At 37.7% G+C, this 23,546-nt stretch overlaps 2 protein-coding genes, 1 long non-coding RNA gene and 1 pseudogene across 10 annotated transcripts in view; 1 reads left to right on the plus strand and 3 right to left on the minus strand.

The window, feature by feature from the left end:
• Nucleotides 1-170: 170 nt before the first annotated feature.
• Nucleotides 171-2,248, minus strand: LOC106798404 (uncharacterized). Of its 3 annotated transcripts, XR_005891276.1 has the most exons (5): nucleotides 1,999-2,248; nucleotides 1,745-1,812; nucleotides 861-1,044; nucleotides 724-786; nucleotides 171-619 (listed from the first exon to the last, which is right to left on the minus strand). It is a non-coding gene; the product is annotated as an uncharacterized lncRNA (long non-coding RNA). The 3 variants fall into 3 exon arrangements; XR_005891274.1 differs by having other exon boundaries at nucleotides 1,745-2,246; XR_005891275.1 differs by having other exon boundaries at nucleotides 861-2,247.
• Nucleotides 2,249-2,350: 102 nt separating this feature from the next.
• LOC100783328 (BURP domain-containing protein BNM2A-like) lies at nucleotides 2,351-4,303 on the minus strand (annotated as a pseudogene).
• A 137-nt stretch (nucleotides 4,304-4,440) lies between these two features.
• On the minus strand, nucleotides 4,441-6,263 carry LOC100807018 (mediator of RNA polymerase II transcription subunit 32). Of its 4 annotated transcripts, none has more exons than XM_003522809.4 (2): nucleotides 6,075-6,263; nucleotides 4,441-5,163 (listed from the first exon to the last, which is right to left on the minus strand). In XM_003522809.4, the coding sequence occupies exon 2, from the start codon at nucleotides 5,117-5,119 to the stop codon at nucleotides 4,679-4,681; it is 441 nt and encodes a 146-aa protein (XP_003522857.1). In that variant the 5' UTR covers nucleotides 5,120-5,163; nucleotides 6,075-6,263; the 3' UTR covers nucleotides 4,441-4,678. The 4 variants fall into 4 exon arrangements, with proteins under 4 accessions (XP_003522857.1, XP_014630132.1, XP_006578381.1 ...); XM_014774646.3 differs by having other exon boundaries at nucleotides 4,441-5,258; XM_006578318.3 differs by having other exon boundaries at nucleotides 6,087-6,239.
• A 3,211-nt stretch (nucleotides 6,264-9,474) lies between these two features.
• The window catches only part of LOC100783866 (transcription initiation factor TFIID subunit 1), a 42,349-nt gene continuing 28,277 nt past the window's right edge, over nucleotides 9,475-23,546 (plus strand). For 2 of the 3 annotated variants that reach the window (XM_006578319.3, XM_006578320.3), the window contains exons 1-6: nucleotides 9,475-10,156; nucleotides 11,286-11,392; nucleotides 12,202-12,264; nucleotides 12,428-12,473; nucleotides 17,017-17,265; nucleotides 18,119-18,237. In XM_006578319.3, coding sequence (XP_006578382.1) covers nucleotides 10,111-10,156; nucleotides 11,286-11,392; nucleotides 12,202-12,264; nucleotides 12,428-12,473; nucleotides 17,017-17,265; nucleotides 18,119-18,237 — 630 coding nt within the window. In that variant the 5' untranslated portion in view covers nucleotides 9,475-10,110. Of the gene's footprint in view, nucleotides 10,157-11,285; nucleotides 11,393-12,201; nucleotides 12,265-12,427; nucleotides 12,474-17,016; nucleotides 17,266-18,118; nucleotides 18,238-23,546 lie in introns of those variants that run through there. The other variant, XM_014774648.2, reaches the window with a different exon arrangement.

The raw sequence follows: 23,546 nt of genomic DNA on the forward strand, positions 1-23,546 counted from the left end.
GATGCAGTGGCTGCACATATGCTTCACAGGGACTTTCGATCAATTGCTCTGTTTAAGGGTTTCACATTTTTGTGCCAAGTCTTGTGTAAAATCATGTTGCAGATTCAAGGTTTGAATATTAAAATAACAAAGGAAAAAAAATACTTTTCAATCTATCCGAGAGGTAGTACTTGTAATTTGTAAAAGCAGTAATTGAAATCAGTAACAACTTCTCTTAGTTGTGTCTTACTCAGACGGATTAAAAGAACTAAACATAATTGAAATGTTGTTGTACAAATGCTACCCAAACTAATTTGATGTCTTTTTTTCGAAAGTTTTTTGTTTGGAATCTTGTAAGCTCATTATATTATGCAGCAAGCTCAGTTCAAACTCCACTTCCCTTCTGGTTCTTTGAAAGTTTGCTCAAGTAATCTGCATCACTAAAACCACGTAATTGTAATGAGAAATTCTGACAAAAGAGAGACTCCGTCCTGGACAGATCTTGAGATAATGTAGAACCCTGCAAGCCGTATGAAAATGAACTTGAGTAGGGTATGATAAGAATTGGCTGAGCTTATGAGTTGCAATTGTAATGCCAGGCCGTGTTGTGGTGAGGTACAGCACTCAGCCAATAAGTCTCCTGTAAGAAGAAATGTCATTGTATTTGATAAAAAAGCCTCTGCCTACTAACAAATTACGCATAGCAGAATGCTGAATAAAAGGAATCCTAATCATTGGTGGTACCATTTATTGCTGAGTTGGGGCTGGTAGTATCTTCTGTTTTGGCAATTTCTATATCAGCATCTTCTGCATGCAAGTCGGTTAGCAGTAATTCCAGAAAGAGATTCGAAGAATGCGAGATATGCAAGTGTATGCCATACCAATTCAGTTAATTGTTTGGAGGCTGATCAAGTGATTTTGGTGACTAAATCAAGTGTGTTGTTTTGTGTCATATTTGTCACTGGTTCATCTCTACATGAGCTATCATTTAGTTGTCCTCACTGCTTTTATGCTTATGGTGTACAAGAATAATTTCTCCCTTCCCCCCTTAGTTTCTAGATTTGCCTGGTTAACAAATAGTGTAAAATGACATAGTAAGTAAATGTTGAACGCATCAAGTAGGGTAATTGACATTGTCATAAGGCGTATAATTATTGAACAGAAGATCTTTATGTTAACGATTTATATGTTTTGTTTACACCAGAAAGAAGTTGAATACCTAAATTTCTTGGCTGTGTTCAACCGTAACTTATTGCCTTGCAAATCAGAAGATGCATAGCATATTTTGTATTATATAATTTTGCTGTATTTGGAGCAAGTGGTTTTGGCAAAAACTTTAGATTGTTGGTCCAGACTAGAGGTATCCATCTTACCTTGTAAACAGTAATCATACTTGAATATGGTTTTCGATTTTATAAACAATTCAAACGTGAGACTTGTTTAAGGAAATTAAGCATGTAGCATTGGACTTAATTAATCATTCATATATTTTTTAGTTTATGTATTCCGAATGTGAATTATATTCAGGCCCATAATACCAATTTTGAGTTTGATCTCTTGTTCGCCTTTACTTGCTCCATACTTCTAAATAAAAATTAAGGGTTTTATGTGTTCTGCTCTGTATCCGGTCTGTAATTTATGGTGAGCGAGAGTTTGCATAGAAGTTCAGAAATCTTCAATTATCCTCAATATCGGTTACCACAAGTAATCCCATATTTATTTCTTTTATAAACAGGCATAATGGCTAACCGAGTTGATCCTTTACCCGATGCTTAATCAGATTTTGTTGCAGCGACAACAAAGGTGCTAGAAGCTAAAGAAAATGCTAGTAGCCTGAAAACAACAGCATGCAATGCATTAGTGTCCTAGATAACTTCAAGCAGAAATGAGAATTATTTAGAGTACCATGTGTAGGCCCAAAATCACAATGCCACAAACCAAGTTGGGTGCTGCTAGGTGCACCCAGCAATTTAAGTGAAGTGACAAAAATGTCTTTCAATTAAATTTAAAATACCCTACCTATGCAGTGTTACTGTTCACCTTCCGTACGCTGCTTTCGCTCTCCCTCCTTGCGTGTTCGTCTTCTTCATTCGCGACCACGCCCCTGCGCCTTCGTCTTCTTGCTGGTTCTTCTTTGGCGGCGCTGCTATTGGCTGCTTCCCTTAACAGCATTGAGGACCTGCGGCTTCATTTTGTTCTTCCATAGTCAAGGTAAGCTTCCTGGTCTCCATTAATGGCTGCTATTGGAGTTTCGTCAGGTGTGGTTTCATACATATCATATGATCCAGTATAAACTATTTTTATTTAAAACACAAATAATACCTATTTTTAAAACAAAACTAACAAATAAACTAACTATTTAAAAACATAATTTTTCAAACAATAACTATTTTAAATTTTTTTAATTAATTTAAAAATAGTCATACGGATCAGTTGATTGGTATGCATTACACGGATCATATAACGCATACGGATCATATGATCCGTATGAAACCACACCAGACGAAACTCCAACAGCAGCCATTAATGACCAAGAAGCTTACCTCAACCATGGAAGAACAAAACGAAGCCGCAGGTCCTCAATGCCGTCAAGGGAAGTAGCCAATGGCGGCGCCGCCGAAGAAGAACCAGCAAGAAGACGAAGGCCCAGGGGCGTGGTCGCGAATGAAGAAGACGAACACGCAAGGAGGGAGAGTGAAAGCAGCGTCCAGAAGGTGAACAGTAACCCTGCACATGTAGGGTATTTTAAATTTAAGTAAAGGGTATTTTTGCCACTTCACTTAAATTGCTGGGTGCATCAGCAATAATGCTGGGTGCACTTAGCAGCACCCCAAAATATATTAAGAGTTCTATAAGAAACAGAGCTCCAGCCTCTAATTTGTTAAAAATTGAAGCATCTAGTTATGTAGCCACAGGCAAAGACACCCAGACATCAGGAGGCGGAAAATGACAAACGGGAGTCCCACTTAGAGGTGTCTTTGTGGCAATTTTCACCTAACCCCTCATACAGATTGGTGCCACTTTGCTGGTTGTGGCAGTAAAAGACTGTGTAAGGGTGGTGACATCCTATAATGTTTAAAACTGAAATTACTTTCCCTTCTGAGATTGTATAGTTCTATAAAAGGGCCAGTGGAGTTTGTTAGATGGATGATGGTCAAAACTTTGAATTGCGCATTGGACCGAAACAGATAACATGCAAAATCAAACAAAGGAAGTAGCACGGAACTTGGTCTCCCCTTCCATGGATTCAAATTCACATTGTTTGTGTGTATAATTCATGGCCTTCGCTTGGGGAATGTGTTTTGAGATAGAGAAGAATTTAAGAAGGAATGGTAGCTTTTGAAGAATTTCTAGTCAGAAATTTTGGAGATGTTGAAGAATTCTTCTTGGAAAAATGGATGGGCATTATTTTCCCAACTTCTAAATCATTTGGGGTGAAAAAACACATTCAATTCAAGGTTCGTGTGATTGTGATCCACATGGGATGGCTTGTAAGCATGCACATCCTCTGAAATCATTCTTTGTGTCCATCTTTATACTCCTCCTCATTTTCATTGGCATCCCACTTTCCTTTCTTCATCTTATTGTTGCCGTCATCACTGTCATCATCCTCATCGTCGTGATCTTCATCATCATCGCCACCACCTTTGTGAGCATGCTTCTTATTCCTTTCTAGATCAGCGCTCTCAAGCTGCTTAATATTGTTAATCACAGGATACTTCCTCCAGTTGAATATCCCTCCCAGATGTTGCAGCTATCTTTATAGCTCCACTATCCTGTAGAATCTACAACATCCACGAGGAAGACGGAAAAAGTTGAAAAATCAAGAGGGAGGGTCATGGACAAATTTATCATAAAAGCAACCATTCTCATATCAACAGGATGATGAAAACTAAGGAGCCAAAATCATTTCAAACAAAGTTAATTTGCTTGAAAAAAAGATGACCAAAAGGCAAAACTTTTCAAGCAGCAGTTGAAAAAAAACTAATTAAATTGCAAGACCTGTAGGACTGTTACATTATGGAGATAAAAAGAAAGTTTCAAGTCAACAAAGATGTGATTTAAGTTAATTGAATATCATAGCTAGATCTTACCAAAACGACAAGTAGGATGCACAGGATGAAGCTTCAAGAAGCAAATCAAAATCTCATTTCTTTGTTTTCCTTGAAACTTCTGATCTTTCTTCCAAGCTTCTAAAGTATCTTCTGTGGGCTCCATTCCTTCCAGAGGCCGCCATGTGAGCAATAGTAAACTATTTCGTATTCAGTTAAGTGAATGTGTGTGTGATTCACAGTGTTTTAGGAGTGTAATTAATTAAACAAACTGTTGTAGACCTCGCCTGTTATCAATTTCTTTGCATCATAACATATAGTTTGAAGAAGGCCTTCATGTCAATGCAGTTTGGGAATTGCATGACTTGTATGAAGACATTTTACAGCGTTAATAAATGCATAATGGAAATTCAGGCATAACTCATGCGTTTTCATTTTTGCAGGATAAAATACATTAATTATCACCAACAGAAAATTAAGGAATAAGGATTGTTGTGTCATGCACAATACACACAAGTTACATTCTTTAACAGCTTAGCATAAATCTAATCCTTAATCTTGTATAAAATGTTTAACACAATATAGTCTAAGCATGATCATCATAGAGAAAAAAATATATAACATTAATCATCACAGTCACATTAATGCTACTGAGCAGCATCTTCAGAAAACCTGGCATCAAACGGAGCTGAGGGGTGGGTAAGAGCTGAATTAGCAGAACCAGCTCCAGAGCCATGCTGCAATTCAATCACAAGCCATCGAACAGCTTTACTCATCTGTTCCAACCGAACTGCACTAATGGGAGGAAGACCGGTCATGGTAGCTTGTCCAGGTTTTCCTGCCACAGGCCTTGTTGCCTCATCCACCAGACACTCAGATCCTATCCTTTGCTTCACAGACTCCACAAACTCCTCAGCTTGATCACATGCTACTCTAAACAATTCCCACTTCTGCTTAAAGTTTTCTAGAGCAGTATCTGTTGCCATTGTTTTAATGGAACCAGCATTTTCTTTGGCTTCTAACACATTAGCTGCTGCAGCAACAAAATCTTGATAGGCATTATTCAGAGAATCAACTATGCTGTCCATTGTGCCTGCTTGTGTCAAATCTAAGCTTCTTGTAATTACAGATCCTAAGGGAAAGTAAGACCAATTGAATTAAAGCACAAGAACAGTAGCTAGCAATAAAAGATTTCAAGCTATTTGTCTCCTAGCCTGATCTTGTTTCCTGAAAATGCATGACAAATTAATATGCAAGACTAAACCTATGAAACAGAACACAAAATGAATTGGAGCATTATAAAAAGGGAAGGTGGAAGGAGAAACACTGCTAATACCAAGCACCCTATAAACAGATACACAGATCCAGCAATTAACTTTGATCTCAGATAGGGAATATAAATATTATAAAGTAGAAAAGTTTTTCTGATCATGAACATAAATATTATAAAGTAAAATAGTTGCTGGTTATGAATCTAATCTAATAAAAATTAAAATCCACCAAACATAGGTATTATAAATTCAAAACTGTCATTGTACTCAATGAAGAATGATAGCACGCAACTTATAGCAATAAGCAAGCAAGAATTGCATGAGAAATAGTGAACATATTCCACAATAACCTTAAAACTTTAATTTATTGAGGTACATTCTTATGGCATAGACATTGAACTAGATTTGTACTAAAAAAAGGCATTCAGATTGATATCACTGTTACCACCAGATTGATCGGCACCACTAACTCACTCAATCTCATTGGCCTATTATTCTGATAACCAGGTGCAAATTAGACTTGGAAGGTCACAGGGAGACAAACCAATAGACCAGCACAAATTAGTTTAGTTTATCTGACCCAACCATGTAAGAACAAAATCAAAACTCAATAAAATTAAATTTTAATTTTAACTTTTTCCTTGGTTTGAGACAATACACAGGGAAATGAATCCCAATTCACAGTGGCATACAAATTATCCTTATCCACCCTCTAAGAAAAATAGCATTAGCAATTCAAGATGCAGAGCACATATGTGTTGGTGACACTTACTGTTTCACTTACGTGAAGAGTGGGCTGAGAGTGAGGGTCTTTGATTGGGTTTTACTGCTTCGACTTCCTTCGTTCTTAGCTCGCGCCAACGGAACCCTAATTAACCAAATCTGAAGTGAAACAAACCCCCTTACTAGTTTGTCCCTGTTCTGTTTAATGTTAATATAATAAAGCTTTTTAGGCTCCACTAGTGCAGTGATTAAGATTTAAGACACAATAAAATATTTTAAGTTAACAAAAATAAAGGCTAAATAAAAGATTGCTTACGTAAGGAGTGTAATTTTTTAATATATTCTTAAACTTATACCCGAGCCTAGATATATTTGTGGTATTCAAATTTAATTATTACTATAAAAAATAAATAAAGAATAAAAATATAAGATAATATTTGTATAATGATTCTACAATCTTATTTTATTTCGACTAATAATAATTTTAAAATTTTTCTCTTATAAAATAACTCATGTCACGAATATTAAAAAATGATGGTAAAACATTCTATAACAATATAATTTTATAAATGTAATTTTTTTATGATTTTAAATTCTACTGCTTTTTTGTTAGTATTTACACACAAAATACATGTGTACACACAACCACACCACTGTCTTAATAGGGGTTTTATTAATTGATCTAATTCAATACAAAACCACAGTATGAGGTGAAATTTTTGACGAATTAAAAACATAATTATTTGTAAATAAAAACAACTATAAAATTAACTCATAGATAAAAAAGATAAAAAAAATGAGGTTGTAAATAATGACGCATAGTAAATCATTTATTTTGTTTCTCCATATTTAAGTTTTCTTTTTTTTTCTCATAAAGTTAATTGTATGTAGTTGTACCAAATATTAAGTATAAGTCATGACTAAATATATTAATATATGATAATGTTTCTTCTCATTCTCTTAATAAAATAAAGTTAGTCTACAATAAAGTATTTAAAAAATATAAGTAATCTTGGATACAATATAATTTTAATGAGAATTATTTTATTATTTGAATATAATTAATATCATATTATATTATTATTTAATTTTGTTATCTAATGTGCATTAAATATTATGTAAGATTAGAACTTATCTTACTTTTATCTTACATGTTATTATTCTATTCTCACATCTTATTATTGTTCATAAAATGAGTTTTATATATTTTATAGAGCAAATTAAAGTGACACACCCTAGAGATTTTGTCTAATTATACATGTATCCCTCATTTTTTTCATCCTACACACTTTCCATAGTGGCACCCCCTCACTCAAACGGTGTAAACTCCATTAGCATGCAATTTAAAAAAAAAAAAACCAAAAAAATACCACCTTCTTAGTTATTCCTCAGTTTTTGATGATCATAACTTCCCTTGCTATTGTTCTTGTGCAACACCATCTTCTCAAAATGGTTCTTCTCTATCATATTGTGGTTTTTTCCTTCAAATTAGGCATGACTCATATGAAACAAATTTAGCCCTCACGATTGTAGCTTTGTGGGCAAAATGAATTAGGCAATGAGTTTTTAAGGGTTGAGGTTGAGGCATCAACGTAGTACCAAGAAATTTTGGAAGATCCAAAGGAAAAAAAAATAGGAGAAGGTTCATGAAGAGTGGTGGCTTGGTGCTACGCAATGGAACACTGGGGAAGAGAGAGAGATATTCAAACTTAACATTAAAGGCACAATAGTTAAGGAAATTTTAGAGGATCTTACCTTTTTTTGGTTATAAGATAGATTGAAACTTCTATATTTTCAAGATCCACACCAAAAGGTACCTGGGATTATTTGGTTCTGTCATCACGATGACATAATTTTTGCACAACCTCCCTCGTCATGGTTGCATTGGTGTCCAAAGACACCACCCTTTTCTTTGTTGCCATTGCCATGAAATCTATCATCACCTACCTTGACTGCATCAAGCTACTTATGCAAATGAGAAAAAACATGAAGAATGGGTGGCGTCAAAACAACAACCATCAAAACCTATGCTTCGTTTTTCATTTGGGAATTGTTTAATGCTATTCTAAACTTAAGTTCAAGGCAAAATTGAATTTCCTGAAATGGGTAAAAGATATTCTTGTAAATGAACTTTGAAAGTTAACATTTTACTTAATCGATTATAAGAGGTGTGCCAAAGTAATGTCTTTAGGCGGAAGAAATGCATCTGTAATTATACAACCTTCAAAGAATATAAGTGTACTTTATTCTATTTTATAGACGAATTCTAGTGTAGACCACTTTAATAAGTGATCTTGCTTATCATTTTTTTATAGCCATTAGATTGATTTTATCTTTAGTTATTACAGTGCACCTTCTACACCCTATAATTCCTTAACCTCTTTACCTCATTGTCCTCTACAATGTTGACACCAAAAACCCAATCACCATTGTCAACAAATTCCTCACTATTGTCGGCGACAACCCGACATCCTCCTCAACACCACCAACATACCCTCTTCCTTCCCCCTCTGTCCAAAAACAAAGATAACACAAACTGTAATGACATCACTCAACTCATCAAACCAGCAAATTACAATTTGGGTGCATTCACCTTAAAGCCTCCACATTAGTTCAAGTGAAATTCTATACAAATCATGATTTATCTAGAAAATTTTAAAGGAAATATCTTGTGTTTAGGAGACTTTTTGTTAAGGTGGAAAGATGCTTCTCCCATTACACAACAAGTTCAAAAATTTGAAGACACCCATCATATAAAGAGGACCAATGACACTTAAAAACCACCATGAAGACGCAGGGCAAGGTAAAGGATAGACTCCTTTATATTGTAGACCGCAAGGGTGCACGGTGCACCAATCCACAAGTTGCTTCCGAGCAAAAATGAACCTCTGATTCCTGAAATTTGTCGTGCAATGTATAATCATGTGATTCATGTGCATGTAATTAATGTATGATTTATAAAAATGAATCACTTGTACAACTCAGCCTCCGTCTATTTTATATGATAGTTATGTGATACCTTTTTCATAAATATTATACATTTTTTTTATAATCACTATTCTTTTCATTAACTTTCTCTTTACTATATCAAATTTGAATCATCATATTAATTTTATTACACTTTTATAATATCTAAGTCTTTACTCAAGTAAAATGTTAAGAATACGTTTTCTATTAAGTAATAATATTTAAATATGATCTTAATAATATTTACAAGATACATATCATATATTACACGTTCAATCTTTTTAATTTTTGTATGCATAAAAATAATAAAAAAAGACACTCTCAATATATTTTTATTAGGCTTTCAACATTATCAGATAGGGCCTAATGATATGCTCGTACTTAGATTTTCTATAGAGATTCACTTGGAAAACTACTACATAATATTTTTAACTTATAATTACTACATATTAATGCTATATATATTGCTCATGGCTCACCCTTCTATCTCCACGTCGAACTCCTCCCTCACCCAAAGTCGAACACCAGAAAAACCGTGAATCGCTCATCCTTCAAAATTTCTCTACTGTTCTCTCCAGCGAAAACTCTGACCGTCCATTGCTGCATTCCCATCAACGGAGGAAGATTATACGCCCACGGAGTCGAATAAAACCACCCACACCATAGCATAACCCCTCTCTCAATAAACGATCTCGCTTTCAAAATAAATAAATAAGACCGTGCGGCAACAACAAGCTGCAACTCAATTCTCGAATCTCCGATCAACCATAACCACTGATTCGCCGGAAACCCTACTTCGCTCACCAATAGGCCGAGGCACTGTTCCGTTCTGCTGAATTTGAATCCCGTCGACGGCGAGGGGAGGAAACCTAATTTGCGAACTTCGTTTTCCTTTTTTTTTTCTTTTTATTTATTTATTTCGGGAACGAAGAGGAATATTGCGGAGTGAAACAGCGTTAGTGAAGTTTAAATAGGGTTTTTGAGGCAACGAAGGCTCCAGAAGAAGACAGTAATCGGAATTGATTTTGCTGGAATTGTGCTCTGTAGCTGCTGCTGTGCTTCTTCGATGAGTTCGTGCTGAATTCAGTTACAATTCGCGGATAGCTCTGTTCAGACACATGGGTTACGATTCGGATAGCCCCTCGCAAGATGGGAGGGACGAAGGTGAGTTTTTATTTAAATGGAATTTGGGTAATAGTAGCATGAGAAATGCTAGAAACAGGGAAAAGGAAAAACAAGGAAAAAGAAATAGTTACAATAGGGTCACCGGGTTAAGTAATTGGATGTATAGTCTAGTTGTTTAGTTGTTGTAGGCTCTTTTTACTTTTTTTTTTTTGAACTGCAAAAATGATTTATATTAATAATTAATCAGTACCAGGGGTACTACATAGTAGAAGCAGGAGTGAAGTATCTCCTGAATAAGGAAAAAAGAAATACAACAACCCTACAAAAACAGCCACAAACCCAACCCTACAAACCAACTCTACTTAAAAGCTATAGACATAGCTGAAGACCATTGTTGAAAAGGTACATTGAAATCCCTTTCCCTCCCTTTCAGCCAAGACCAAGTGAGGAAAATTGCATTATCCACCAGCTTAGAGATAACAAAGGTCTGATTATGAAAAACCATATCATTTCTAAGCTTCCAAATTGACTTTGTAGCTGCCAACCACCATATTTTCCATCTTCTATTGGTAGCCATCCTTCCTGCTATACTTTAAATAAGAGAGTTATACGCGCTGCCTTTTTATCAACATACGTGACATTTTTTTTGAAAAATTATGAGGCCTTTTTTTATTGGGTCTTGCTAACCGGTGCCCTTAGGGCATTGGTTAAGAAACTTAAAAGAAAAAGTATTTATCGCGAAAATCATAGGAGAGCGGAAAAAAGTCATGAGGGGTGCAATTTTGCACATCCCAATGTCTACGGACACTCGTTAGCATTTAATTTTTTTATTTTATAAAAATGAAATGCAAATAATTTTTTTGTTGGTGGGTTTAAAGTTCGAGCTTTAGTTGCTTTACTCTTGGGTCGACCTTGTTGTGGGCTTGGAACATGTTTCGTTTGCTTATTCTGGCGGTTTACTATTGCACTTAAGCATTCCTCTCTTTAATATTAGGTTTAGAATTTGGAGTAGGGTTGAATGGTTGCACTGAAATCTAAGTTAGTGTCCATATACTTAAATTTGTAAGCTAAAGTTCATATGGGAGTTTTGGTAGTGTTCTAGTATGCAATTTGGTTTCTTGTTTGGTATAGTTTGTTAACCCCATGTTTGGCGAAATTCAAATGATAGACGACGAAGAAGAATATGAGGAGTCTGGCAAGGGTAATCGTTTTCTTGGGTTCATGTTTGGAAATGTTGATAATTCTGGTGATCTCGATGTTGATTATCTTGATGAGGTAACTTTATGCAGCATTTATTGTTACTTTTGAATTTGGCTGTCAACATGTTTGGAAAATCAGGATTGAGCTGATGCATGCATGTATGGCATGTTTAGATTGCTTTGCTTTTTTTTTTTTTTACCGTCCGTCATAGACTCATAGTGTTACTGTTACATGCAATTCAATTTTGGAGGATTTTAGTATTTAGAGTGCAAACTGCAAAGACTGATTGATTATTTGCTACATTTGTGTTTGGTAGGATGGTGGAAACTATCAGAAGTGATTTTGCCTTCTGCAAGCATCATTTTAGTGAAAATACAAATGTTTGGTTATTGTTGGATTAGGATAGAAATGATTTTGCCTCCAAACCTCGGTTTGACTAGAGGCGATGAAAAGTGGCTTTTGCATTAGGTTGAAAAATTTACTCTAAATTTTATATCATAGGTTTTAGGCATCAAAATTTACAGCTGATTTTATAGTGCAATATGAGCTCGACCTGAAAATTATGTACAATAAGATTTTTGTTTTGATTAAATTCATGCACAATAACATTGCTGTTTACACTTTATTATGGGCATGCCTGATTATCAATGATCCAGGAAGGATAAATTGGAGGTTCTAGGAAAGCGGGGGGGGGGGGGGGGGGTCTTTCTAAAAAATAATTGCATCTTTTAGGATATGTATTCCCGTTTAGAAAATTAAATTATATTGGTTGTTGAATGAGCAATTTCATATTCTCTGTTTTTGTTATGCTTGGTTTATTTATGTTTCTGTGTTTTGGTGAGAAACTGTAAAGCTAGTGCTAAATAAGCACATTTCCTTTTTAGGATGCAAAGGAGCATCTTTCTGCATTAGCTGATAAGCTGGGTCCGTCACTGACAGATATAGATGTAAGTAAATCTAAATATCATTATCTGGCTGTATTGTTTAAGTTTGGAATTCAAAATTCTATCTGTTGATGTGGTTAACAAGTGTTAATTATCAGATTTTCCTTCTATATTTCATTCTTTCCACTTCTATTTTGAAGATGTGATGCTAATTTGTTGGTTGCAGTTGTCAGGAAAATCACCACAAACACCACCTGACGTTGTTGAACAAGGTGAAGTTGTCTGCCAGGAAAAAACTATATCATGCAGTTTTTGATATTCTGTTGGTATCATTTTTTTCCCTCGACAATTGAGAGCACTTCACCTGTGTTTTATTTCTACTGGAATTCTTTCCCACATGACATATGCTCTGTAGAAAATATCATATGAAAGAATAAATTTTGTAAATCTTATAGGAGAAATCCTAGCAACACACTATTTTGAACTCATTCTCTGCTATTGGCTGAAATTTATTGGAAATAATTTTTTTTGTATGTCCCACTTCTTATAAATGACTCTCCTAATTTTGTAGTTTTCAATAAATTTTAGCCAATTTTAGAGTGTGTTGCTAGCAATCCTCATCCTATATCTTCTCCATGGTATTGGAGGATTAGAGTTGAGTCAGTTGACGCTTGGTGTTACTCCATTCTGGAAAATATTTATAAAAAAGTTGTTTTTGTAAAATTAAAACCTCAAGGAGTTATGCCTGATGCTAGGTGTTAGTAAGGGACAGTGGCATTAGTCATTAGAAGTAAATTGGGAAAACAATCTGATATGAAGTTTCAGTGATGGCTTGTGACTGGTATTAATGAACATGTGCGAATAATATTCATTGATTAATGCCATATAGTGTCACATAGCTATTGGTTGGCTCCTAAAATATGGGGCAGGTGCTCCTGGCCTATGTTTGCACCAAAACGAATTTCCTTAGGTATATAGTGCATTTTAGTCGAAATGAATTGATTTATTAAACAGTAAACAATTAATTGGGCCCTTTTTGGGATTTGATCAGTAGAAGGACGTTAAGGTTTTATGCAGTTGAGCTCTTTCTACAGGGCTTTGATGCATTTTAAAGCAAAATGCAAGAAAATTACAGTGTGTGGCTTCTGCTAGTGAATTTGATTTGGGTTAGGATATTTTCCATGTTTTTTTGTGTGTCTGGATTTGGATCCTTTCGTACAAGGTTCTCACATTTTTGTTTTGATCAGCAAAAATATATATATATATTATAAATAATAGTGAAAGCAGTACAAGTGGACTGATTTACATACAGCCTAGCATCAACAGGAGCAGAACTACGGTTAACTAATACTATATACAAAAGAAGTATTAGGGAACCAAAGATCTGGCTGTAAACTAGGTAACCACTCACACACAAGATCTGTAAATTTTATACACTATTCCTCCCGAGTACAAAAAACATCCCAATACTGCTAGACCAAGAATGAAATGGGATATCAAATCCTTTTTCCAGGTTTTTAAAAGCAGAAGAATAAGGCATCCTCCATCAATTGATGACCATTGAATTCCATGCAAATGGGGTCTTCCCTAGGGGCAGCAACGCATCCTTTATCACATTGATCCCAAAACTGAAGGACCCGCAAAATCTTTGTGAATATAGGCCTATATCACTAATAGGCTGTGTTTACAAGATTGTGGCAAAGCTCCTAGCAAATAGACTCAAGAAGGTGATGCCAAATATAATAGATGAGAAGCAGTCTGCATTTATTAGTGGAAGACACTTGCTGCACAGTGTGTTGATAGCTAACGAGGCAGTGGAGGAAGCAAAGAGGGGCCATAAGCCATGTCTGGTGTTTTAAGTGGATTACGAAAGAGCATATGACTTAGTCTCTTGGGCTTTTCTATCCTACATGATGCGGAGACTAGGATTCTGTTCTAAGTGGATTTGTTGGATAGAGGGATGTCTTCACTCAGCCACGGTCTCTGTTTTGGTTAATGGTAGTCCCACAAATGAATTCATACCTCATAGAGGCCTAAGGCAAGGTGATCCACTAGCGCCTCTTCTATTCAATATCGTTGCTGAAGGTCTAACTGGTCTCATGAGAGAAGCATTGGATAAGAGCCTTTTCAGTAGCCTCCTTGTGGGAAAGAACAACATACCAGTTAATATACTACAATATGCAGACGACACCATATTCTTTGGTGATGTCACAATGCAGAATGTGAAGACAATTAAGTCCATTCTGAGAAGCTTTGAGCTTGTATCTGGGCTAAAGATAAATTTTGCTAAGAGCAGCTTCGGGGCAATAGGGAAGTCTGAGCAGTGGCAGTTTGAGGCGGTACGATACCTGAATTGTAGAATCTTGTCCTTTCCTTTCCCGTACTTGGGTATCCCCGTCGAGGCTAATCCAAGACGTAGTGAGCTTTGGGATCCTATAATTAGAAAATGTGAGAGAAAACTAGCCACATGGAAACACAGACACATATCCTTTGGGGGAAGAGTGACTCTCATAAATGCAGCCCTAACAACAATTCCTATTTATTTTTTCTCCTTTTTCAGGGTACCTTGAAAAATAATAGTCAAATTGGAAGCAATCCAGAGACAATTCTTATAGGGAGGAGGTGTGGAGCAGAGGAAGATTGCATGGGTTAGCTGGAAGGAAGTCTGCCAACCAAAGGACAAAGGGGGCCTTGGCATTAAAGATCTCAAGACCTTTAACTCAGCTTTGTTGGGGAAATGGTGCTGGGACCTACTTCACAAGCAAGAGGAGCTTTGGGCAAAAATACTCTTATCAAAGTATGGCGGTTGGAGGGCATTGGAGGAAGGCATAAGAGGAAGTCACGATTCCATTTGGTGGAAGGACCTGCTTTCAAATCAGCATCAACAGCAGAACCAGGTAGTCAAAAGGGAAAGAGAATGAAAGGTGGGGGGTGGGGAGAAGTTCAGATTTTGGGAGGACCCTTGGACAGATAATGCTATACCATTAATGGAGAAATATCCAAGGTTGTACCGGATTTCGGGCCAACAGAAGCAAATCATCATGCATATGGGGAATAACACTAACAACGGATGGGAATGGAAGCTAGCTTGGAGGAGGGCTCTCTTTGATTGTGAAGTACAAATGGCGGACAATTTCCTTGGGGAAATATCATAGCAGCAGATACAGCCCCATAGGGAGGATAAATGGATTTGGAAGCATGACCAAAGTGGATACTACTCAACAAAAAGTGGCTACGACTTGATATGGGGAGAACAAATGGGAGCTAATCAGAACTTAGACTTTGTGGACATTTGGAAGCTCAAAATCCCAGCTAAATCATTGGTTTTTGCTTGGAGGCTAATTAGGGACAGACTTTCGACTAAGATGAATCTTAGAAGGCATCAGGTAGTGGTAAATGAGGTGGTGTGCCCATTTTGTGGAGATGTAAAGGAGGAGGATGAGGATGAGGATGTTGCGGTGGATGTGTGGTAAGACTCGACAGGATAAAATTAGAAACGAAGCTATTAGAGAGAGGGTTGGTGTAGCGCCTATTGTAGAGAAGATGGTGGAAAATAGACTTAGGTGGTTTGGGCATGTAGAGAGAAGACTGGTAGACTCTGTAGTGAGGAGAGTAGACCAGATGGAGAGAAGACAAACAATTCGAGGCAGAGGAAGACCCAAAAAGACTATAAGAGAGGTTATAAAAAAGGATCTCGAAATTAATGGTTTGGATAGAAGTATGGTACTTGATAGAACATTATGGCGGAAGTTGATCCATGTAGCCGACCCCACCTAGTGAGATAAGGCGTTGTTGTTGTTGTAGAGGAGGAGGCTGCTCACTTATTCTTCAACTGCAAAAATATCCTACCTCTATGGTGGGAGTCCTTATCTTGGGTTGGATTAGCAACAGCATTACCACAAAATCCTAGGGATCACTACCTGCAGCATGTGGCTGACTTTGCAGAAGGAAAGCAACTTACAAGATGGAGATCTTGGTGGATTGCTATGACATGGACAACCTGGAAGCACAGAAATAGAATAGTATTCCAAAATGACACGTTTGACGGCAGTAAATTGTTAGATGATGCACTCCTAATACTTTGGACGTGGATTAAATCCATGGAGAGGGACTTTGCATTACATTTTAATCAATGGTCCTCCAACCTAAAGGAAGCATTTAGTAACTAGGCAGGAGGGGTGTTGCAGAACCTATGTAACAATTATGTGTGCTTATGTTATGTGGTTCTGTGAAATAACAGCAACCAACTGCATAAATATATCTACATTTGTAACCTTAGTACCACTGGTACTTTTCAATATATATATTATCTATTTTTGCTGAGCAAAAAAAAAAAAAAAGGTTCTCACATGACTAGGTCATCTTGTGTGGCATCCCTAGAATTCCTACATGGTGGGTCTCATGGTATTTTTCCGCTTAGGGCATTACGCCAACATTCCTTTCTCTCATCATAAGACCTACTCATGTGAGGGTCGCATGTGAGGGTTGCATGTGAGGGGTAGGGTTTTGATTTGTATCTCATAATTTATTCAACGAGTTGCTTTGACAGATTTACAGAGGGTTTTGAAAGTATTTCAGGCTGATCTTCAGTTATTTTGTTATTGTTATTTTCTGTTGGGAGGATTCCTGACCCTTCTGCTCTAACATTTCTTCTTCCTTGGAAATTTCATTTGATAAAGCTAATTCACATCAAGGGCATTTGTTGTCTGTAAAATAGTTTGAATTTGATGAAATGAAGCATGAGTTGCAAAATAAGCCATCTCTTTTCCCTCTTCTGTAAAATAGTTAACTCACTGTGATTCTTTTTAATCTTAGGCTGTGACGTAAAAGCTGAAGACGCTGTTGATTATGAAGATATTGATGAAGAGTATGATGGTCCAGAGACAGAAGCTGCCAATGAAGAAGACTATTTATTGCCAAAAAAAGAATTTTTCTCTGCTGAAGCCTCTGTATGTTTGGAATCCAAAGCTTCTGTCTTTGATGATGAAAATTATGATGAAGATTCTGAAAAGGAGCAAGACTTTGTGAATGACGATTGTAAAGTTGATAACATCCCTTTAGCTGGTAATATTTTTTTACATGAATTGCACCACTTTGTTATTGCTGTTGTTCTTTGTTTTGTCTGTTTTTAACTTACGATATGGGTTATGTTGGTTTTAATCCTCATAAAAGTGCAAGAAACTATGGTAATTGTAATCTAGCTCTAGCATATTGGCTGGAGACAGATGTATTGTTTGTCATGCATGAGAATGCTTTGATTTTCTACTTTTTAATTTTTTATGGCTCTCCTTATTTGAACCTTTAAGGTAGTTCTCTTTCACTTTCCCTGAGGACAGGTTTGGAAGTAGATTTTGTTTGATTCATAGATTGTCTGTTAGGCATTTTGTCCATTGCCATGTGATTGTTTAATCACATCCAGTATGCTTTACCAGCTCCTTTATGATTTATAATCCCTCCTGAACCTGTGGATGATATGTTTGCATTCTGTTTGATGCATCCAATTTAGAATTTGAATGTGCGTGAGTGCGACTAGGAACTGGTTCTATTGTGAACTAATTTCATATATTTTAATTCAATTGCCAGAGGCAAAGAATACCTATCCTTTGGGAAATTGATTTGCACTGTGCTGGTAATGCATACAAAAGATTAAAAAACCTTACTTATTAATGGTGATATTTGAATCTCACTATTGTATTGGTTTGGATCTTAACAATAGTAGCTTTGTGTTTGAGCAAAAGCTTTAATACCTTATCATTCAGCACAACTCAGCTCAATCAATTCAGCAACATATGTTTTTGTGAGGATTGAAGCTTGAAAATCTTTGGAAAGAAAAAAATGATTGGTTTTCCTTGATAAATGGTAGTCGATGAATCTCATTTCATATAGCAGTTTACATATGCTAGCTTTGTTCTTTCAGGGGAGCAGAAAGAGAGTTTTGTGGATGCATCTAAAGAAGAGAGTTCACTTGAACATGAATTACATGTTGACTCACCGCAGACTGAAGAATTGGATGCTGATGTACAAAAGCTTGAGGAGGTTTGTTTCAAACCTAAAATGTTCTTGGGGACATTATGGTGCTGTTTGATATGGCCTTAGAAGGAGATGTGGGCTTAGGTGATCGGAGAGTTAAGCCCAAGGTGTGGAAAGTTTATGAGAGGAAAAATAGAAGGCAGAAAAGGAGTGATGAGGTGGTAGAGAGAGAGAAGGAAAATTGAGAGGTGAGTGGGGATGTTTCTTATAGGGTCGTTAGAGGAGAGGGAGGGTATCATCATTGTTGTGAGTGAACCATTTTGGTGAGGTCAGAGAATTATCCATTCTCTGAATACTGATTGCAGCTCTGGGTGTAGTAGCTGTTACCCTACTGCATTGTTTCTTTTCTATTATCAATGATCTCTCACTACTATATTGCTCTATTATTCTCTATTTGTTTTTCTCTGTTTTCCATTGTTATATTGTGTGTGGTGCCTGTGGGTTTGCATCAATTGGTTTGACCTACCGGATCGATTTCCAAGCAGAGGTGATACTTGTTGATGCCCCCTAAGAAGATGGAAGCGGAAGTGTCTGCGCTGGAGAGTGAGGTGGCTAACCTTAAGGTGACGTTAGCTGAGATGCGTGCCCAGGCTGCGGCAGATCAAGAGCGACTTGTTTGTTTGCTCACACAGAGCAAGGACACCGGAGGTTCCGAGGAGATGGACAAAATCATCCAGGATGAAGACTCGAGTAATTCTGGTTCGTTTGACATGCAGTGGTTGTTACAAAAGCTGCATGGGGGTGCTCTTGATGAATTTCGGCAACCAGTGAAGAAGGTGGAATTCCCTCTATTCAATGGTGAGGATCCTTTGGATTGCTCGTGTTGAGATTTATTTTCGTGTCCAGAACACCTGCACAAAACTTAAGGTCAACCTGGCTCAGTTTTGTATGGATGGTCACACTATCCATTTCTTCAAAGCTCTATTGGATGAGGATGATCAACTGACTTGGGAGAAGTTGAAAGATGCCGTACTGGAGCGTTATGGTGGTATTGGTGAGGGTAGTGTTTTCGAACAACTAGTTGCTTTGTGGTAGGAGGGTAGCGTTGAGGAGTACATTCACGATTTCAAGAGGCTTGTGGCGCAGGTGACATGGTTACTAGACGAACAATATATGGGGTGTTTTGTCCATGGTCTGCGAGACGGAATCAAAGGCCGTGTGAGAAGTTTGAAGACATTGGGTCCCATTTCTCGATCTCACCTATTGAACTTGGCAAGGGCAGTGGAGATCGAATTGCAAGAAACACGACCCAGCTGGAGTGGGTCTCGTTTTTCTGGGTCACGCTGGTCTGGAGGGTGTAGTACCACGATCCGTTCCAATACACATGCGAGTAGTGGGTTGGGCCCAAAACAATGAATGGGTCTATGTCCGTGGGGTCTGTGAAGGTCCAGGTAAAGGGGGAACAGTTTCAGGTCAAAAGAAAGAATTAAAAAATGATGAAAAACATGTTGGGTTTCGTGATAGAGGTGTGCGCAACATTTCTTCTCAGTTGATTGAAGAATGAAGGGTGAAAGCATTGTGTTTCAAGTGCAGGGGTCCTTTCCATCCGAGCCATCAATGCCCAGACTGCCATCTGCGCATTATGATCACGGAGGAAGATGAGGGGGATGACGGAGAGGTGCAGGATGTCGAAGAGGAAGATGAGGAGGGAGAAATGAGTGTGATGAGTTTGTTTGGTTTGTTGCTTTCCCCCTCAGCCCTACACAACATTTCCTCCAGCATATTTCTATACAGACAGAAGGAATAAGGGGCAAGAGGTGGAAGTATTGGTGGCTGGCGGTAACATGGTCTATTTGGAAGCTCAGAAATAGAATGCTGTTCTCAAATGCAGAATTTGATGCTAATCGATTGTTTGAAGAAGCTATTTTCTTGACCTGGACATGGCTTAGACATTTTGAGAAAGACTTCACAACCCATTTAATTCAATGGTCAAGCAATATTAGACAGGGTTTGTTTATGTAGTGGATGATACAAATAGAACAAACTAGATGTTCTCCTCATATCTAGAATACCATTGAGTTCTGGTGTCTAGATATAAGGATTGTATATCCCTTTTGTATTAGTACCTTTGATACTGTTTCATTTATATATACACACACACACACACACACACATATATATATATATATATATATATATATATATATATATATATATATATATAAAATACATTTATTTTGCTGATAAAAAAAAACAGTTTTGAAACTATGAAACTAAGAGGTAAGATCCAAGGGGTGCCTATTCTCGTGTTGGTTGACAGTGGTGCCACTCATAATTTCATATCTCATAAGCTAGTGAAAGCCATGGGGTGGAGTGTTGAGGCTACAACTCCTTTGCATATCAAATTAGGGGATGGTTTCAAAGCCAAAACTGAAGGAGAGTGTAAAAGGATCTTGATCAAAATTGGTCAAATGCAGATGAATATTGATGCAATGCTTTTTGATTTGGATGGGTTGGATGTTGTGTTAGGGATGGCTTGGCTAATGAAATAGGTGCCATCTGCGCATTATGATCACGGAGGAAGATGAGGGGGATGATAGAGAGGTGTAGGATGTCGAAGAGGAAGATGAAGAGGGAGAAATGAGTGTGATGAGTCTGTTTGGTTTGGTAGCAGCTCAATCAAACAGTTTTGAAACTATGAAACTAAGAGGTAAGATCCAAGGGGTGCCTATTCTCGTGTTGGTTGACAGTGGTGCCACTCATAATTTCATATCTCATAAGCTAGTGAAAGCCATGGGGTGGAGTGTTAAGGCTACAGCTCCTTTGCATATCAAATTAGGCGATGGTTTCAAAGCCAAAACTCAAGGAGAGTGTAAAAGGATCTTGATCGAAATTGGTCAAATGCAAATGAATATTGATGCAATGCTTTTTGATTTGGATGGGTTGGATGTTGTGTTAGGGATGGCTTGGCTAAATGAAATAGGTGGAATGTGGATTGACTGGTCTAAGTAGGTGACGTGTTTCAAGTTCAATAACCAGTGGATTGAACTTCAGGGAAAAGGCAAGGAGAATCTCCCATGTTCAGCCCTGCAGAGCTTATTGGCTAAGCCCAAACTGGGAAGTGAGGGTTTCTTCATGGCATCTAAGGTGCAGATGGGGAAAATGCCAAATCCAGAAAACGGGAAGTTATCTGTTTTTGGTGCTGTTTTTCAAGAGCCTAGAGGTCTACCTCCCAAACGAAACCAAGAGCATGTGATTCATTTACTTGAGGGTCAGGGACCAGTAAATGTACGCCCTTCTCGTTATTCCCATCACCATAAGAATGAAATCAAAAAGCAGGTGCAGGACATGCTGCAAACGGGAATTATTCGTCACAGCTAGAGTGCTTTTTCTAGTCCCGTGATCTTGGTCAAGAAGAAGGATGACACATGGCGCATGTGTGTGGACTACCGTGCTCTTAATAAGGTAACCATCCCCGACAAGTTCCCTATTTCAGTCATAGATGAACTCTTAGATGAATTGCATGGTGCCAAATTTTTTTCTAAAATTGATTTGAAATCGGGCTATCACCAAGTGACGATGCATCCAGAGGACATTCATAAAGCTGTTTTTCGAACGCATGAGGGTCATTATGAGTACCTCGTAATGCCCTTTGGTATGATGAACGCTCCATCCACGTTTCAAGCTCTTATGAATGCAGTTTTCAAGCCAATGTTGCGTAAGTTTGTTCTGGTGTTTTTTGATGATATCTTGGTGTACAGCTCTACTTGGACAGCTCACATGTCTCACCTGCGGTCCAGTGCTTTCAGTTTTGTGTGAAGAGAGATTAGTAGCCAATAAAAAGAAATGTTCTTTTGCACAGTTATCGGTTGAGTATTTGGGTCACATCATTTCACATGAAGGTGTGGCAATGAATCCTGCTAAAGTGAGTTGTGTACTTAATTGGCCTGTTCCAAAAACTGTAAAAGGGGTTCGTGGGTTCCTAGGACTTACGGGAGGGATTATGGGAAGTTGGCCAAGCCCCTCACGGAAGTGACTAAGAAAGAAGGTTTTAAATGGGGTCGGAATGAGCAACAGGCTTTTGATGTTCTTAAGGAAAAAGTAACTACAGCACCAGTTCTTGCTTTGCTCGATTTCACTCAGGAATTCTTCATTGAAAGCGATGCTTTGGGAAATGGTTTAGGGGCGATTTTACTGTAGCAGGGGCGCCCAATTGCATATGCCAGTAAAGCCTTAGGGGATCGAAATTTGAGTAAATCAGCCTATGAAAAAGAGTTGATGGCTGTGGCATTATCGATTCAACACTGGCGGCCTTATCTATTGGATCGTAAATTTACTGTATGTACTGATTAGAAAAGTTTAAGGCAGCTGCTTTTGCAAAGGGTGACTACTATGGATCAACAAAATTGGACAGCCAAATTGTTGGGGTACTGTTTTGACATCTTGTACAAGCCCGGGTTGAAGAATAAAGGTGTTGATGCACTTTCTCGTATGCATGATTCAATGGCTTTTGAGTCAATGGTGCATTACCCCGAATGGGAAGGCAATAAAGAGGTGATTGATGAGGTCCACAGGGATGCCATGTTACAAAAGATTATTGCTGATTTGAAGGAAGGCCTGCCTACTAAACCCGGTTTTTCTTATCGCAATGGGGTGCTGTATTATGAAGACCGGTTAGTTTTATCTGCAGATTTTGTTTGGATCCCCATTTTGCTGTATGAATTTCATTCTACTCCCCAAGGGGGACATTCTGGGTTTTATTGAACATACCGACGGCTGGTTGCCAATTTGTACTGGGTAGGGATGAAGAAGAGTATTCAAATGTTTGTCCAGGAATGTGACATTTGTCAGAGACAAAAATATGTGGCTCGTTCCCCTGCAGGCCTCATGCAGCCGCTGCCTATTCCTTCATTGGTTTGGGAGGATCTTTCGATGGATTTCATCACGAGACTCCCTAAGTCCAAAGGATATGAGACTATTTTTGTTGTAGTTGACCGTTAATCAAAATATGCCCATTTCAGTCCTTTGAAGCAACTCTATTCAGCAAAGACGTTGGCTGATATTTTTACGAAGGAGGTGATCCGTTTACATGGAATTCCACATTCCATTGTGAGTGATCGGGATCCTATTTTTGTTAGCAACTTTTGGCAAGAGTTGTTCAAGTTGCAAGGGACTCACTTGAAGTTGAGCATGGCATATCACCCGCAAATGGAGGTGGTGAATCGTTGTTTGGAGACATTTCTGAGGTGTTTTATTTCTGATCAACCCAGGGCTTGGATGGTGTGGATTCCATGGGCGGAATTTTGGTATAATACAGCTTTCCATGCTTCCACAAATACTACTCCTTTTGAGATTGTCTATGGGAGACAACCACC

This window comes from Glycine max, chromosome 4 (assembly GCF_000004515.6).
Source record: "Glycine max cultivar Williams 82 chromosome 4, Glycine_max_v4.0, whole genome shotgun sequence".
In the NCBI taxonomy this organism is placed as follows: Eukaryota; Viridiplantae; Streptophyta; class Magnoliopsida; order Fabales; family Fabaceae; genus Glycine; species Glycine max.